General features: G+C 44.8%; 1 protein-coding gene across 2 annotated transcripts in view; it reads left to right on the top strand.

Annotated features, from left to right (window-relative positions):
* The window catches only part of ntrk3b (neurotrophic tyrosine kinase, receptor, type 3b), a gene marked incomplete at both ends in the record, with an annotated part of 161,635 nt that overhangs the window by 91,789 nt on the left and 55,757 nt on the right, over positions 1-14,089 (top strand). Inside the window, 3 exons of one of the 2 annotated variants that reach the window (XM_084436618.1) lie at positions 4,156-4,455; positions 6,585-6,637; positions 6,924-7,026. In XM_084436618.1, the coding sequence (XP_084292744.1) occupies positions 4,156-4,455; positions 6,585-6,637; positions 6,924-7,026 (456 nt within the window). Of the gene's footprint in view, positions 1-4,155; positions 4,460-6,584; positions 6,638-6,923; positions 7,027-14,089 lie in introns of both variants that reach the window. The other variant, XM_084436619.1, reaches the window with a different exon arrangement.

The following is a 14,089-nucleotide window of genomic DNA, read 5'->3' as shown; positions in this document are numbered from 1 at the left end:
GCCTATTGTTCTCCACAAACACTATCTTGTTTCTCTTTGTGGGAACATCCGCTCTGAAAAGAGATTGTGCGTTAACATAACATAACATGGACATAAATATGGACATGTATTGTGTGTCACAACTGATCAAAGGCATGCAGTTTATCAAAGCTCATCATCTTTGTGTTACGTTGCGGATATTATGTGAAAACTAGTTTACACAGGCCATAGCTTTACTGACAGTTTGAAATATGTCATTAAATCCACATAATTTAATGTAGCTTCTATGCAAGTTGCACAGTTCTTGGGACTATGGTTGAATGCAGCTCTGGAAGATTGTGTTGTAACCTAAGCTAGCCTAACAGCATTAACAGAGCTAGCTAGATGTGAATTGCATGTATTATCAAGAACATTTTGTGCTGGATCAATCAAGCTGTCTTCAAAAAGTGATTGTTTAATAATGATGGGTTCACACGCCCCCCCAATAACGTAAAAAATAAATAAAATCAAACCCAGAATCAATGGATTTGAACATCACTCAAGATAGCTCAGCAGGTTAGCTAACGTTATGCCTAATCAAGCCTGTTTAAGATGACTTTGACAGTGTGGCCCCAGGCTCAGTCTCTCTCCCTCAGGATCTTCTCTACCATGACCTCAGCATTCTCTGTGATGACACCCTAACTGGCATTCTTATGTAGTCTATAATTAATCAACAGTACAGATATTCAAACACAATTTGTAGCCTAGTTATTATTTGCATGAACAGGAACCATACTTTCTATAGCACTTGATCTGGTTGGCTGCGCCTCTCTCTTCTACTTGACATGTAGATGGATTCTGTTCCTCTTTTATTTGTCAGTTCTCTCTTCTACTTTGTGTAATTACACGTTGTGTGTTATTGTTTGTGCCAACATGCAATTTCACATTCATTTGTAGGCCTTGAATGATTTCAAGTTACAAATCCGCAAATAGACAAAATACCCATGTGTTGAGTCAAATGTTATTTTAGCAAAAAGTAATCCGGCCCCCATGAGGTCTCATTTGAACAAATCTGGCCCAGCGCCTGATATGAGTGTGACAGTCCGCCCTGGTCCTGGAGGACTGGGGGAGATTATGTGACAACAGCAGTACATTCAGGAGAACGGAGGAGAGTCCCTCTTTCTTTCTTTCTTTCTTTCTTTCTTTCTTTCTTTCTTTCTTTCTTTCTTTCTTTCTTTCTTTCTTTCTTTCTTTCTTTCTTTCTTTCCTTCTTTCTTTCTTTATTTCTTTATTTCTTTATTTCTCTCTTTCTCTCTCTATTATGTACACAAACACCTAAAACACGAACACCTGCAGCTCAACGTAGGGAAGAGCAGGGAAATGGTGGTGGACTTCAGGTGTGCACCTGGACAGCAGGTTGGAGAAAGGCCATCTACAAGAAGGGACAGAGTCCACTCTACTCCCTGAGGAGGCTCAGGTCCTTCGATGTCTGGAGAGCGATGCCCACCATGTTCTACTGGTCTGCTGTAGCGAGGGCCATCCTCTTCACGGTGGTGTCCTGGGGCAGCAGTATCAAAGCAGCGGACGCTAACAGGATGGACAAGCTGATCAGGAGGGCGGGCTCTGTCCTGGGGGTCAGCCAGTGTTGGCCAAACTGAGGGCCATCATGGACAATGTCTGCCCTCTGCATGACACCCTGGTCAGGAACACCTTCGGCGGCAGACTGATCCTGCCACGGTGCTCTAAGGAGCGCTTCAGGAGGTCCTTCCTACTAGCCAGCATCAGACTGTTCAACGCATTCCCTGACTGGCCAGACACTATGGACCTGAGCCTGCTTGAGAGTACTACTATGGACCTGAGCCTGCTTGAGAGTACTACTATGGACCTGAGCCTGCTTGAGAGTACTACTATGGACCTGAGCCTGCTTGAGAGTACTACTATGGACCTGAGCCTGCTTGAGAGTACTACTATGGACCTGAGCCTGCTTGAGAGTACTACTATGGACCTGAGCCTGCTTGAGAGTACTACTATGGACCTGAGCCTGCTTGAGAGTACTACTATGGACCTGAGCCTGCTTGAGAGTACTAGGGGACACTATGGACAGGGCATTTTACTTTTTTATTCATGTATCAACATACTCACTTACTAGACTGGGAACATACTCACTTACTAGACTGGGAACATACTCACTTACTAGACTGGGAACATACTCACTTACTAGACTGGGAACATATTGGGATTGGGAACATGTTTTTGCACAATCTAGGCATCCTAATTTATCTACAGGTATACACTTGTTGTATTTTTGTATCTTATACTTATTTATATACATTTTTGTATGTATGTATGTATGTATGTATGTATGTATCTATCTATCTATCTATCTATCTATCTATCTATCTATCTATCTATCTATCTATCTATCTATCTATCTATTGTATCTATCTATCACAACCTCACATAGAGATACAGAAGCACATGCACAAACGCACAGATACATAAGTATATGCACAATTATCTGCCGGTGGTTTCTGCTCTCGCTCTCCGCCTCCTCCCCGTCGGGGTCTCTGACGGACTGCATTGCAGACGGGGATGTGGGGGTGGAGGCATCTGCAGGAACCTCTGAATGACTGACAGGCAAGCTGAGGATGTGAGGGTCCTTCAGCATGCTGATGAGACGCGCACACACACACACACACACTCACACAAACAAACACACACAAACACACACACTCACACATGCACACACACAAACAAACAAACAAACACACACATAAGCACTCACACACACACACACACACACTCACACATGCACACACACACACACACACATACACAAACAAACACACACAAACACACACACTCACAAGCACTCACACACACACACACTCATGTACACACACACAGACAGAGACACGCACACACACACATACATGCGCGTGTGCACACACACACAGACACACACGCACACACACACACACACACAAACACACCAACACACACACACAGTCACACACACACACACACACACACACACACACACACACACACACACACACACACACACACACACACACAGTCACACACTCTCTCGCACACTCCTCTCTTTATCTCTCTCTCTCTTACACACACACACACACACACACACATACATGCACACGCACAAGCATCATCAGTTTTGGCAGCTTCTACAGGGGGGTGGGCGATTTATCCTTTGACTCTAGCTGTTTCATCTCTAAAGGGGGAATATTGCCTTTTCATGTACAGCATGTTACATAACACTGTTACATCACTATTCCGAGGCAGTAGAGGTGTCACCTTCTGTACCAGCCCAAAGTAGTGCATGTTCTGTGAAATCTACTGAAACGGAAGAACAGAAGAGGTCTTAAAGCAGTGGCAGTACCCTGACATGTCAGGGATCCCACTGATTCCATCCTCCTCCTCCTCCTAATTGCACGGCCTATATCATGGACACAGACCCAGTCATCCGTGATTGGATGGGATAAGGAGATGAGGATGATACTGATAGACCGCTAGACTATGGATAGTAAATTGCCAGTTTGGGAAAATGTCAATGTCCAGCTGAGTACCTAGGACTGGAATGAGGAACTGATTAGTGCTGATAAGACATTGTTAGGACAAGCGATGACAAGAATTCCAATGTACCTGTACCCGTACTTGTTACACATGGCTAATAAACATTCTATTCTTTTCTATTCTATTCTATTCTATTCTGTTCCATTCCATTCTATTCTTTTCTATTCTATTCTATTCTATTCTATTCTATTCTATTCTATTCTATTCTATTCTATTCTATTCCATTCCATTCCATTCCATTCCTTTCTTTTCTTTTCTTTTCTTTTCTTTTCTTTTCTTTTCTTTTCTTTTCTTTTCTTTTCTTTTCTTTTCTTTTCTTTTCTTTTCTTTTCTTTTCTTTTCTTTTCTATTCTATTCTATTCTATTCCATTCTTTTCTATTCTATTCTATTCCATTCCATTCCATTCTATTCTTTTCTTTTCTTTTCTATTCTATTCTATTCTATTCTATTCTATTCTATTCTGTTCTATTCTGTTCTATTCTTTTCTTTTCTATTCTATTCTATTCTATTCTATTCTATTCTATTCTATTCTATTCTATTCTATTCTATTCTACTCTACTCTACTCTACTCTACTCTACTCTACTCTATTCCTTGGCAGTCCCACCCACCATCCTGAAGCTGGCTGAGCCCGAGCGACGCCATGACACCTGTATTGAGTTCACGGTGCATGGCTTCCCCCACCCGACGCTGCGCTGGTTCCACAAGCAGAAGGAGGTGGTCCAGAGCCCCTACGTCCGCACGGAGATGGAGTTCTACCAGGACTACCTGGAGGGCTGCCTGACGTTCAAGAACCCCACGCACTACGACAACGGCAACTACACCCTGGAGGCCAGCAACGCCCTGGGGACCGTCACCAAGACCGTCTACGGCCACTTCCTTATGGCTCCTCCCTTTGAAGGTTAGTAGCCATGCCTTAGAGAGGGAGAGAAAGAGAGAGAGAGAGAGAGAAAGAGAGAGAGAGAGAGAGAGTTCAGTCAGGTCTCAGACCTTTATTTAGGATGCTAAAACCATACCAGTATTCTGAAAGTTTCAAACTTAACCTGTCTCTACATTTCTTCTGTTTCAGAACATGAGGTGTACGGTAAGTGTTTGGACTTTGCTCTGTTGTCCTAGTAAGCACAACCCCCCAGGAGTAAGCACAACCCCCCAGGAGTAAGCACAACCCCCCAGGAGTAAGAACAACCCCCCAGGAGTAAGCACAACCCCCCAGGAGTAAGAACAACCCCCCAGGAGTAAGCACAACCCCCCAGGAGTAAGCACAACCCCCCAGGAGTAAGCACAACCCCCCAGGAGTAAGCACAACCCCCCAGGAGTAAGAACAACCCCCCAGGAGTAAGCACAACCCCCCAGGAGTAAGCACAACCCCCCAGGAGTAAGAACAACCCCCCAGGAGTAAGCACAACCCCCCAGGAGTAAGCACAACCCCCCAGGAGTAAGCACAACCCCCCAGGAGTAAGCACAACCCCCCAGGAGTAAGGTACTGTATCAGCGAGGCTCTGTACAATGTTTCTATTATCGCTTTCCCTTTGACCAAAACACCCTTGAGGATGTTCCCTCCCTGCAAGCCCACACTAAATGGTTTGGGGTGTCATTATGACCCGGAAGTGTCCCAACCCACACAATTACTTTAAGGACAGAGTGGGCAGTGTAATCTCTCACCTTCATCTCATATCCCCTCTACTGTATCTCCATATGAGGCCATTTATTACAATCTGCCACGGATTATAAAATTTGAATAGGCAAGGGGACAGTGACAGATTGGCAGCATCCTGGTATAAATGAAGTGAGATGACAGTGGGGCTAAGGGGGGAGGGAGGATAGTGATGTGTGTGTGTGTGTGTGTGTGTGTGGGTGTGTGTGTGTGTGTGGGTGTGTGTGTGTGTGTGTGTGTGTGTGTGTGTGTGTGTGTGTGTGTGGGTGTGGTAGGTAGGTATTCTCACCTCAGTTCCGCTCCACTGTCCCAAGCCTGCATTAGTCAGAGGACAGCCAGGGATCTCTGCTCTCCTAGGGCCCCCTTCCTCACACACACACACACACACACACACACACACACACACACACACACACACATGTACAAACATGCACACATACACGCACGCACGCACACACACACACACACACACACACACACGCACACTCACGCATGTACAAACATGCACACATACACGCACGCACACACACACGCACACACACACACACACACACACACACACACACACACACACACACACACACACACACCGACAAAACCAGCACTCATCATTCTCCCTCTCTTGAACACACAGACACACACATGCACGTGCAGGCACACACACACACATACGCACACCACACACACACACACAGACTCCCACATCTACAAACGCAAACATCCTCACACACTTGCACCCAGAGGAGGTGGAGAGGAGGGGAGGAAGGTTGGCATGCTGGCAGGTGAGAGACAAAGACAGACACTGACATAACAGTTTTATACAGGGGGGTTGTACAGTTCAAATTAACTGCTAGGGTGCCAGTCCACTTCTAATTATTACAGTAGTGCACAGACACACTTGATCCACCGTACTCCATCGCTCTGCCAGTGGCAGTTAGTCTACCATGTGCCCATTAATTTGCCCACAATTACTCTCTGATCTCCCACTTCCCAAGCTTTCAGACTTGAAACTCCCTCATCAGCCTGGATACAGACAGACAGAGAGAGAGAGAGAGAGAGAGAGAGAGAGAGAGAGAAAGAAAGAAAGAAAGAAAGAAAGAAAGAAAGAAAGACAATTACATAGTTGTACAGTATGTATGTTTTTAGTTTTTAGCATACTTCTTCTGGGTTGTCCTTTTCATGTCCTCATTTTTCAGAGCTATACGCTCAGAATTCCCTCCCCTCTCCTGAATACCATTTTAAAGAGATACTGTATTAAAATGACTCCCCGGGAACTCTCTGTAGACTTTGAGCTGTGGAAATTTGTGCTGAAATGTTTGAAAATGTGGATTTTAATCTCTAGTGAAATGGTCAAGCGCTGTTGGTCTGTGTTTCAGTTCCTCCCACACCGTCTGACAACAGCTCCAGACCAGAGGAGGACACGTTCGGGGTGAGTTCGCAATGAAAGTCCATCTCTCTAATGATGTTTATGAACGCTATTGCTTCGCATGAGTTGGCAGGAGGGCTGAGACTAGCTGGGACCAAATTAAAGTTTCTGCTGCAAAAAGCCTTTTTGAAATAAATACACTCTTTTGAATTCAGCAGTCCTTTTCTTGTGTATTCCCTACAGTGCCTGTTGTTCGTGCTGACTTGCTTTCTGCCCTACAACTAACTTCTGAATACAGTAGTTATGTAAACATTGTACTGATACCCTCTCTCTCTGCTCCGCCCCCCAGGTGTCAATTGCGGTGGGACTGGCCGGCTTTGCTTGTGTGCTCCTTATCGTGCTATTCGTTCTCATCAACAAATATGGCCGTCGCTCCAAGTTTGGAATGAAAGGTAAGCCGTGAACCAGAGTGCTGGTCATACTGTAAACTGAGATTTGTTTGGATGTTTCCCCCAATTGCATCGCCTCACATAATCGATACCCTCTAGCCATCCTCTCCTCGTCCTCTTCCAAAAATGTACTCAAACCCACCGAACACGCACCCAGCTGTCACACAGCCCTGCACTCACTCTGGGCCGTGTTGAGCTATCACAGATGGGATCCGTAATTAATTGGTCTCTACTCTGTCTGTCGTGCTGAGGAATTCAATGGGATTAATATGGCTTTTGTGCATGGTGAGCTTTGATTTTGGTCCGCATCCCGGTTCTGCTTACGTATCTCTGTGAACCGTGTGGAGCCAGGGGCCACCGGGGCATTGTACATCTGAGTTCTGTGTGTGAGCAGAGCTGCTGGGTGTCTCAGATTGGGGATAAGTGTTTGTAGAGGCACAGCCTGTGCAGCGGTTTTTATCACCGATGTTGATACTGCTGGGTCCCAGACGGCAGTGCTGTGCGTGCTTTGGCAGCTGCATTGTTTATAGGTTTAGACGCATCAAGGCAAGTCTCGTTCCCTGCCAAACGGCTGGGGATTTGGATTGAAATCTCTGGTTTGGACTCAGTTTAACCACATGCTAGATGTTGTTAATGTTTGGTTGTCGTCTCCTTCCAGTGTCTCTGGTGCTTTCTAGGAGAGCTCCAAGTTGTCTTCCTCAAATGTATTCCGATAGTAGGCTGTGTAACTCGCTGTAAATTATTCAATTTCATTTTGTTAGCCTTACTGTAGTATTATCCCACTCACCAGCCTGTAATTAGCTACTTAGTGAGATTATAGATGGGTTGTCACCTCGCTAAAGAATTCCTGTGGCATAATCATTTAGGGGAGGCAATTACTGCTTCACCCCGATGTCTCAGCTGATGAACGGCGCGGCTTGTATCTAATTTACGTTTTGGAATTTACCACGTAGTTGTTCCTCTACCAGGAGGGACTGTTTGCATGGTAGCCTTGTTGCTAGCAGCGAACATGTTCATGTCTGCGTAGCTACTGTGCCAGACAGAGTGGTAACTGAGAGAAATGTTGAGGAAGGTGATGTTTCAGGTGATGATGGCCTCTTCCAGGGTGTTGTTGGGGACTCGCGTCAACCCTGTCACATACAGAACTGAATCAGAAAGGGTTGTTTCACCAGGGACCTGTCATTATTACTGTACCTGAAAAGCCAATTGTTTCCGCTGCTCTTTGACCTCCTCCTGTGATTTGTGCTGACATGCGCTTGTGACCTTAAGTAGAATGTCTGCCTATTCTCCATGATTATGAGTGGTTGGAATACCAGCACTATAGATTGATTTGTCCTGTATTTTTTCCGTATCCCTTCCCCCGCCTACCAGAATCCCGGTACAAGTCATTACCTTAGATGAAGACTATTGGTTTTTCACTCCACTAAATTACCAAGGCTCTTTGGCTGTTGTAATTTGATCACTGACTATTCTTGGGCATCCAATCAAATCCTGATGTTTTGTTAGGGGCCGGGCTGCAGCAGGCGTGTCGTACCTTCAGCTGATTTACATGCCTTTCAAACCCCACAACCTTGTAGTCACACGCGCCACACAGACTCTCTCTCTCTCTCTTCCTTCTTCTTAATGTATCTTTCCTTCCCTTTCTCTCTCTCTTGCTCCATCTCTGTCTATTTCTCTCTTTCTGTATTTCTCTCTATTTTTCTCTCCCTCCTTTATCTCTCCTTCCCTTTCTCTCGTCCTCTCTGTCTCTATACATTATATATTTATCTCTCTCTGTCTCTATTTATCTCTCTTTATGCCTCTTTCTCTGTCTTTCTCTCTATTCCTCAATCTATTTCTCTGTCTCTCCCTCTCCCCCTGGTCTTGATTCATAGCTCTCAGTTCTATGGGCTGTTATTACAGGCTTTCTGAGAAAGGCTGATTTTGATTAGGGGCCATCGTCTGTAAACGGTTGTCAATGCTGTTTCCACTTACTGTAGATCTCTGCAGATACACCTTGACTGAATGTGGCTCATATTTTTAGCCGCTTTGAAAGTATTTTATATAAGGTGCAATTTCATTATTTGTGTAATTTTTTATATTTAACCAGGTAAAGAAGCTTGAGATCAAATAACTATTTTTCGTGCAACACCTGACCAAAATGCTGAGAACAATAACCTTTCTCTGGTGCTCATCACAGAAGTGGTTAAAAATACTCTAAAAATTGTTGTTGGTTTTTTTTTTTTGAATCTTTTTTTTTAAATTCTTTTTTTGCTTAAAGGGTAGTATGCTATCTTGGACATTAAGTCCTATTTGTGGTCTGTCTGCCATGATCAAGATTCAAGATCAGTTTTATTAGCCATGTATATAGTTCACACATACTGTTTTAGGAATGTGTCTAGTGTAATGTCATACGCTGTTGCAGACGACATAGAACAGGGTGCAGGACAGGACATGGCAGTGCAAATGCAATACAAAAACTGCAAATACAAAATACAGTGCAAACAAAATACAGTGCAATATACAAAATATGATATACTATTAAAAAGGGAGGCACAAATGCAATTTACATAATATACATAATGGAGTGTGATGATTGTATACAGTGTGTATGCAGAGTGTAGTGTGAAAGAGAAGTGATGTTTTATTGATACAGTGTGTGCCGTTGAGGTATAGGGGGTATAGAGGCAGTGGAGTCCTGAAACATAATAATATGGAGACCATAATAATTCCACTGATCGTTCTAGTATTGAGCTAGCTGCAGTTTTTCAGCAGGCTCTCACTGGGCTACAATGGAAGTCAATGGGGCATGCGTAAGTGCATTGGAAAAACTACAATAAATGTGCTCTTCCGAGACGGGAAGCATAGGGTGTAATCTTACCAATCTCAGTATGTTCTCCAATGAAATGTATTGCAATCTGAATATTTTTAGGTGTTTGGCATGACTTGGTCATACTGTAGTCTTCCATGGGAGCAGTGAAAACAAGCACCAGGGGATCGCTTCTGTCCAAGCCATGTCAAACATATACAAATATTTGGATTGCAAGATAGGTAAGATTACACCCTGTGCTTTCTGTCTCGGAAAAGCACATTAGCATAGTTTTCCAATGTATTTATGGGTTCCCAACTGACTTCCATTGTAGCCCAGTGAGAACGTGCAGAAAAGCTGCAGCTACTGTAGCTCAATACCGGAACGATCAGTGAAATTATGTTCTCCATGTTTCAGGTTCATGGTAGACAGACCACAAATATCGCTAAATATACAAAATGGCACACTACCCCATTTAACTCTTACATTAGAATAGCACTTCCCACTACGATTCAATTCAAACTAATGACACTTTTCAACCATGGTCTCAAAGGCCCTATAGACTGCACTCTCCTATCTGTGAACATCCACAGTTTTGTGTGACATTTTGATTTGATGAAACCCCTCTGGGATCTACCATCATGTTTTGAAGGGGGCTCTGTAGATAATGCAGACTATTAACGTTAAGCTCGCTCACAGCGGGCTTCTCCCCAGACAGATGAGACGACATGGAGACATTTCATTACGACACCGACTCAACTACTATCTCCATGGTTGTATGACTAACAGGTTACCTGCAGACCTCAGCGTGTCACGAGTCAACCTTTACACTGACATTCTTCTCTAGCTTGCTGACAGCTCTGTTATCAGTCCAGATACACACACACACGCACGCACACGCACACGCACGCACACACACACACACACACACACTTACTGTAACACTCCCACCCATCCTTGATCCCAGCACGTCTGTGACAGGGGCTTACCCTCCTCTCTGCTACATTACCTGAATCCAGCCCTGGGATGATCAGCACACACCAGAGGGCCGGAGTATTTACCGGCTGACTGACTCCCTCAGCCTCTGCAGGCGACTCACAGCCCTCAGGAATGACTGAGCGCTGCTGTTGTGGACTTGGCCCGCGTGATGCCAACCTCCTCTCTGTTCTCTGAATGGTGTTTACCCTGTTCACATGGTACGCTAGCAGCCTTGCTGATTGGTGCTAAATCATTCTCCTCTGGACCACAGCCACGGGCGTGGATGAGGACAGGCTACTGAGAGAGAGAGAGAGAGAGAGAGAGAGAGAGACCGCTGGACCAACTCAAATATTCTAGCCCCCCCCTCCCCCCCCCCAAGAAAATAAAAGGAGGAGGATTTCCAATAAATAAAGTTCATCCTCGTCCCCCACCCCACCCCACAATTCCTCCCCTTTAAGTAGAATGTGAAAGGATTTGGCACGGTGCCGTGTTCAGCTGCATGGTTATGGATGCCCTCCCTCTCTTTGTACCTGCAGAAACGAACGCTCCCAGACCCTTTTGACTTATTCATCCGCTTTAAAGTTGTATGAGTTGTGTTGTACTGTCACTCTGCCGGATGTGGGATGGAGTTGTGGCAGGGTGGGGTGGAGGGCTGGGACAGTGCTGTGTTATCCTAAGAGCCTGATCCAAACTAGCTACAAGGCTGTCTGGCAGCACTCCGCCGGCGGCTAAGTGCCGCATCATAGCGAAGCCGTGTTTGTTATTCTGCATGCTTTTTGAAAGCTGTTTTTGGCGCGCGGTATTAATGGGACCATGTGAGCGCACTCTGGGAAGGCCGGAGGTAAGTAGCTTAGCTAGGGCAAAGCAAACAACGTCCGAAAGAAAATATTGTTTCAAATAATATCTATCAAGTAGTCGGGAGGAAAGTGATAATGTTAAGCCCTGATATATTAAAGGCTTTTAAACATTATCACTTCCCTCCCGACTACTTGATTTGAGTGCCTGGATCAACATTTCTATTTTGAAATCGCCTCCATTACCAGTGATCCAAGAGCAGCTACAACACTAATGATTTATCTGCCTTTTTCAGCACCTGGTTGTTCCTCCTTGTTATCAACAAGTTAATGTTGTTGTTTACTGTTTGTGGGCGGAGCATATGTAGATGATAGAATCTGTGTTTCTCATAGTAGTCAGTGTGTTATTAGCTTATTAACAGTGTGTTATTAGCTTATTAACAAGTGACTTAATTTCTTCTATTGCACTTTCTCTCAACCTTCAAACTATACATTTCATATCAAGGACTTGATTAATGCAATAGTAGTTTCTGTTCTTCACATCTCAAGCATTAATCCTCCTGATAGATTAATATAATAATTGGTGATTATTATCTTGAAGATAATTAAGGAATATCAAGGCACTGGGTCTTCTTCAGTACTAATCACTCAGTTAAGTACTCTGAATTGGACAACATTTGCCAGCCTGGATTCTGAACTGCTCTGAAGTCTGAATTTTTTAGTTATCCCCCTCGTTGTCTCTTCCAAAGGGCCATCTGAGAGACTTTTAATAGATTGGCTCTGATGGAGAAGAAAGGCGCCTCCATGGCCTGCTAATGAGCATGGGAGGGAGATAAAGGAACTCAATTTTTTAAAGTGGAAGTTTGCCTCTCATCATGCAAGATCTGAAACCAGGGTCTGAGCAGAGACACGGCGCACGTCTTACTGTAATAACTACTGTAATATCAGGCCTTAGATCACCCTGAGAAACTCTGTCTGGACTCCAGTATGGATGTAATAGTGAAGGGAGGGCACTGCTGCTTCTCCTCTCAGAGTGGCAGTGCGGCACGTTGCAGGGTGACTCTCAGGGTTCGGAAAGGGGTTGTAATCATGGTACAGTTTTTTTCTCTCTCCCAGAGACAGCATTTGTCTGTGAAGGCATGCCTGTAGTATAGCAAACACCCCAGTGAACCGCCTTGTCTCATAGCGGATCTGGAGTACTGCGCACAGAGCCTCCCACGCAGTGTTCCAACTGATGGAGTGATTTTCCCATCCGCAGCAAATATGAATTAAACAGGTTATACCACAGTTCATTTAATCTATTATGATTTTGTACAGTACCTCCCCGATCTGTATCTGTCTATGGTAATGGAAGGAACTCTTGGGTGTGAGCCTTTATTTAAGTAGACCTCATATGTTGATTTCTGTTTTGTTTTGTTTTTTCAAATAATAGGTATTACCTACAGTACCTACTGAAGAAGGCAGTAGGGCTGAACTGTTTTGTATGTGTAGGGAAGGTATCAGACTCCAGCCTTCTTGTTGAGTGTGGATCCTGTGTTCATTTTTATATTGTCTCCTAGTATGAGTCTCTCAATTGCTTTTTATACACTTTCTGGGTGATTCCTCCAACTTTAGAAGAGTTGAAATGCTTCTCAGCAATATTGCCCAACAATATAATCTAGTTACTCATGTTTATTAAACTACTTATACTGTGTTGTGTGAGCTCAGGGACGTGGGAGGAATATGAAGGCGTTAGTTTTCTGGTCACATCCTTGTCCTTCTCTGGGCGCTAGCCCTGGAGAATCCCAACGCTCTCCCTGGCCTCCTGGTACCTACGGGTATCGCTGGACCTGGGCGAGTTGCATTAAAGATCAATAAACCATCCTCCATATTTTATGACTGCTGCCTTTTAAAGTTTAAGGGTTTTAAAGTAATTGAGTTATCACAACAACTGGGTTAATTATTAATGGTGGCAGCGTGGGGGGGGGGGTGTTGAGGCACAGCGCTTACTGAGGGGCGTAGGGAGGGGGGGGGGGGGGGGGGCGGGGGGCGGGGGGCGATCTCCTGCTGACAGCACCACTGGGCTCCCCGCCCTCTCACTCACTCACTCAAACCTCTCTCTCTCTCTCTCTCTCTCTCTCTCTCTCTTAATTATTTCTCCCTCTCTTTTTTTCTCTGTCAAGCACCAAACAATCGCCACCGTTTTAATGAATTCACTGTTAAAATTCCCAGACTTTTATCGACAGAATCCTGCACATCTGCCTGTGTATATCATATTACAGATCCATAAGCCAGAAGTGATGTTTATTTTCCAACAACGTCAATATGGAGTTTGAGACAGTGGGCAGAGCATGGTACAGTAAGGCAACTCCAGATGACTGCAGTCGCCTCGGCTTTGACCAGGCGTACGTCCAGCAGACAGGATGGGAAGAGACGGGACGCGAGGAGCGCCGCTGAGTGGAACCGGTGCTCCTCTCATATCGTCTCCCACTCAGAGCTGGATGCAGTCAGCCTGGTGGTGTCGGCA

The sequence above is a fragment of the Borostomias antarcticus genome, assembly GCF_949987555.1.
Source record: "Borostomias antarcticus genome assembly, chromosome: 4".
Lineage (NCBI taxonomy): Eukaryota > Metazoa > Chordata > Actinopteri > Stomiiformes > Stomiidae > Borostomias > Borostomias antarcticus.
This window is presented reverse-complemented; position numbering and strand designations above follow the sequence as displayed.